The sequence below is a fragment of the Sphaeroforma arctica genome (genome assembly GCF_001186125.1).
Source record: "Sphaeroforma arctica JP610 unplaced genomic scaffold supercont1.97, whole genome shotgun sequence".
Taxonomy (NCBI): Eukaryota; class Ichthyosporea; order Ichthyophonida; genus Sphaeroforma; species Sphaeroforma arctica.
In genome coordinates, this window is record NW_014040461.1 from 134,631 (window position 1) to 139,529 (window position 4,899).

General features: G+C 40.7%; 2 protein-coding genes across 2 annotated transcripts in view; one reads left to right on the top strand and one right to left on the bottom strand.

Moving 5' to 3' along the window:
• Positions 1-3,179, bottom strand: part of SARC_02228 (threonine synthase) — a 9,031-nt gene extending 5,852 nt beyond the window's left edge. Inside the window, exons 1-4 of the mRNA XM_014304034.1 lie at positions 2,883-3,179; positions 1,554-1,677; positions 881-1,047; positions 489-582 (exon numbers count right to left, since the gene is read on the bottom strand). Coding sequence (XP_014159509.1) covers positions 489-582; positions 881-1,047; positions 1,554-1,677; positions 2,883-3,112 — 615 coding nt within the window. The 5' untranslated portion in view covers positions 3,113-3,179. The remainder of the gene's footprint in view (positions 1-488; positions 583-880; positions 1,048-1,553; positions 1,678-2,882) is intronic.
• A 1,164-nt stretch (positions 3,180-4,343) lies between these two features.
• Positions 4,344-4,809, top strand: SARC_02229 (hypothetical protein; the record flags this gene model as incomplete). Its single annotated transcript, XM_014304035.1, has 2 exons — positions 4,344-4,742; positions 4,801-4,809. The coding sequence occupies 2 exons, from the start codon at positions 4,344-4,346 to the stop codon at positions 4,807-4,809; spliced, it is 408 nt and encodes a 135-aa protein (XP_014159510.1).
• Between the last annotated feature and the right edge of the window lie 90 nt (positions 4,810-4,899).

Below are 4,899 nucleotides of genomic sequence, written 5' to 3' on the forward strand. Positions count from 1 at the left end.
CGTATGTATACGTGTATATGTATATGTATGTATAAGTTAATGTGCATGTGTATGTATGGCACGAAAGCAATTAGATACACACGTTATACTCCTCAATATATACATTCTGCTGCACGCACGCATATGTCCATAGCATGTATATACCAGGGTATATATAGAGCACACGAGAGTGATGTGAGGGAAGCACTTAAAGATATGTATATATCAGGATCTATAAAGAGCACACGAGAGTGATAGGATTGAAGTACTTAAGATATGTATATATCAGGGTCTATATAGTGCACACGAGAGTGATATGATTGAAGTACTTAAGGCATGTATATACCAGGGTTTATATAGAGCACACGAGAGTGATATAATTGAAGTACTTAAGATATGTATATACAAGGGTCTATATAGAGCACACGAGAGTGATATGATTGAAGTACTTAAGATATGTATATGCCAGGGTCTATATAGAGCACACGAGAGTGATATGATTGGAGTACCTGGCAGTCGTCGAATGAGCCGTCCACTGCGATGTTATGTACGTTGCTATCCAACACAGTGGTCATTTGCCTCTCCTGTACGTTTGCCACGCGTCTGTGAAGTAGGAGTGGAGGTAGAAAAGGTTTATATAAGGTCAGGATCGGGTATACACTTCAATATCTTGATAAGTGTATGCATATGTAGTATAGGAAGAATAGAGAGAGATATAGTCGTCAAGGAGTCTCTGTTTAGGACATATAAAAACACATATATACATACACATTCACGCGCACACTATTTCCGTAGTCAGTACAAAAGATGTATATATATATACATATATACATCATCAACGTGTACATAATATACACTCACACACGGATCAATATAAACACACACACACACACAAACATACCCTTTGGGGTGCAAGATAAACACATCGATGTTCTCCTTGCCTCTAAGTCCATAGATAGCTGCACTGCCGGTGTCTCCACTAGTGGCACCCAATACGGTAATGGGCTTAACCGACTCTCCCTTCTCGGCCTTGCGCTTAAGGAAATACTCGAACAGATTACCCAGGAACTGGTAGGTGGTGGTAAGATAGAGGCGAAGTAAGTGGTATAGCGATGAGTCATAGGTGTATAGCTAAGGTGTATAGTCCTCTGACACATGCGCATGGCTCTGATAGTGTCGTGTCGTGTTGCTGATGGGTTGGGGATTGGCTATGGTCTTATTGACAGTTGCCGCTATATAGCACAGCCCTAGCATGCTCGGGTGAGCCACCTGTCTGAGAATCCACGGGGTGATCGGTAGGTATCGTACCTTAGATATAAACAAGGAGAGTGTGTGTGACAATGCACACTACAGGCTTGAGACAACGTTTAAGAGGTCCAGGCATACGGATACACACACGTATACAAGAGATGAGGGGGGGAAGGGGGGGGGAAGAAGGGACACGACCACCTAGAAGTTCGGTACCACGGCAATAACTGTGCTGTATATGCATACACACACAGATAACAGACATGTGTATACTGCTATGCATGTGTGTGCATGCGCACGCACATGCACGCGCATATGTATTGTACCTGGAGAGCTACATCCTTGAACGCAAAGGTAGGCCCATGAAACAGCTCCAGTATATAACGGTCGTCGTCTAACTTCTTCAGCGGTGTTGTGAGTCCGTCCGAGAAGGTGGTAGCGTAACTCTTTCTGTGAACGCGAGAAGGACGTTGTACTTAGACAGGCAGATATGATATATGCGGGTGGCAGATCCTGAACTTATATCTCCTGCATGTACACACGCACATACTATACTCCCTCTATAGTGATATTAAGTAATATGTATGCGGGTGGCAGATCCTGAACTTATATCTCCTGCATGTACACACACACACATACTACACTCCCTCTATAGTGATATCAAGTAATATGAAATATGCGGGTGGCAGATCTTGAAAACTTATATCTCCTGCATGTACACTATACTATTCAAATCTTGAATCATTAAGCGTAACGACTATCTACCCAACTGAAATGCCACTGCATCAAAGTGAAACACCATCAAAGGCAATGGCACGGGCCGAGTGACACAAATAGTTTAAGCACCAACAAGGTCCAAGATGCGCACAGCTCTGGAGACTGTCCGGAAATAGATAAAACCAAGGGGAAAACTATGTATAGCACTTCACATATTTAGCACATATCTCACACCATATGAAATATGGCGGACATATACATACATACATACACACACAAACACACATATATATAAATGTATATATGCGTATATATGTATACACACACACACACTTATATATACAAATATATATATATACATACATACACACATACACAAATACAAATACATATATATATATAAATATAAGTATATATATATATGTATCCGAATGCAAGACAATATATATATATATATATATATATATTATATATATATACATATATCCGAAAGTAAGACAACCAAGCCAAGCCTTGTGGCAGACTGTCATACGTCTCATCCACTGAAGTTTGGTTCACGTATAATTTTTAAAACTGTTTGTGTGTTTGTGTAAACGGATGTCTGTAATTCGCTTCGGACTATAAGATAAAGATAGAAAATCCACAAATCCACATGATAGTTTTAAATAACTTACATAATGTGCTAGATATTGTCGATTTTGTAGAAAAATTCTATGATATTACAGGGTAAAGTATATCGCGAGGGTGTTGGCTATAAAATTACTAAACAAGGAACCATGCATCTCCCTGTACGTGAACATTCATAGGAAAAAACTGCAATCTGACTTCATGCATACAATTCAAAAATTACTGCACTTTAGGATATACACTGACCTTTATAAGCTCATCGCTATGCTATCTAACACAGTACCTACATGTAATATAATCACTCCCCATACCTTGAAATATCCAGTAAGTCCTCATCCGAAATCTCGTCACCAATATACAACTTCATAATGGCCGCTGCAAGTTTATAAAATGGCAGCTGACTCCATTCCTGTAGTTGTTGCACAGTCACCTTAGGGATCGAGTCAGGCACGTACAAACCACCCTCAGGTGATAATCCGCGCATTACAACCTCTTCAAAGGTTTGGCCAGATGACCCTCCGCGTGTACTGTGGTAAAGCATCTTGTTATGCTGTTAAATTGGTTGTTTACAAATACGTGGTACCGTGTTTGTAAGAAGTAAGTATATGGCGATGTTAAACTAGCGCGCTCATGCGATATATACTATTTAAAAATGCATTCGATATGCAAATACATCACCACGATGAATGTTCACTACTGCTGCGGGGGTATGACAGCAGACGTACTCATCACACAATTCAATACTAAAATAGAGGCACTATTATTATAATTGCCACAGAAGATCAAATGAAAGCGTTATTATTGGTGTACAAATCTTAACCTGTGTCGTTCTCTCAAATATGATTGGTGTGGGTATTTGATGTATCAGAAGACCCAATCTGTGTCCGGGGTTTTTTAAAAAGTAGACGGATGTGTCATCGCTGTCATCATGTGACTGTGACATTGTTTGGTGTTCGAAACTTCGAGATTTCTACGATGAGCGGGAGGTGTTTAGAATGTGTCTTTAACTGAGTTCTATTACAATCGACACCTGGTGCTTCATATATCTTGTATTTACGATACGAAATGTTATGGCGTAAACTCTTGTCGCAAAAATAAAACACGATTTTAAAGGGCAATTTGTGCTGTGCGATTGGTCGACCCATTTTTCCGACACCACGGATTTATTTCAATGAAATGTGCCCTGAACATGACAGTGCTGAGAACCGTCACGGTTATGACAAGGTGCCGCTGTGGGGACTGAGTATGCTTGGATTAAAATTGGGCCAAAATCTTGTACCAGGAGGCCTTAAAAACGGAGAAAAAAAGTCACTGTGTGTGTGGGCCCTGTGAGGCTCAATACGTTTTGCGTTAAATTAAGTGTTAGTTTGAATACATATACAAGTGTGTTCAACGTTTATTTTGCCCATTTGTCGTGGCTGTGGGTGCATCGTTAGTGCCCTAAGGTTCAAAGTGAAGGAAGTTCGTCCTTAGGATGTCCGTTAAAAACGTAAAATAGGTCGATTGTAGAGTTGTGGACTAGTAAAGTATATAAATCGAATGAATAAACGTTTACGCTCAACCACTGTGTGGGGACTGGGCCCACACACCAGTCACCAATAACTGGGACTCACTGGGGTGTGCAACAGCGGATCCATCGTATGTAAATACACGATGGTGTAGTATTGAAATATAAACAAATATATATACTTTACATTGGTATAGTACTAACGCTAATCTATCGCGATACTATCATATAACGTGCTTTAACACATATACAGATACTACTCCAAATGCTGTACCAAGTGGAGAAGAAAGCGCACGCCAAGATGGTGCTGCATGCACTAAAAAATGCACACACAGCCGTCAACGGTGTTCTCATAGGCACATCAACAGCCGATAAAGTAACAGTAGCCGATGCGATACCATTATTCCACACACGCCTAATGCTGCCTGCCATGGCCGAGGTTGCTCTAGCACAGTCGGCTGCATATAGTGACGAGAAAGGCTTGGAGATAGTCGGGTATTATCACGGAGACGAGAGTGTTGGCAAAAATGGTACATTAAGCATGCCCACAGACAATACAAACGCTACTGTTATCGCCAATAAAATCCACGACAAGTGTAGGTCGGCGTGTGTGCTCATGTTAAATAATGCGAATTTCAAGGCCCCCTTCGACTCTGTACTACAGGTATGTCTAACTTTCTGCTTTTTGTTTATGCATGTGCGCGGATGCAATACTGCCTAAGAAGGAGTGAATGGAGTGTGCACGGTAGGTTACAAACGGCTAGAGCGTCCTCTTGGTCAAGGGTTTATATATATATATATATAGTATGTATATATATATA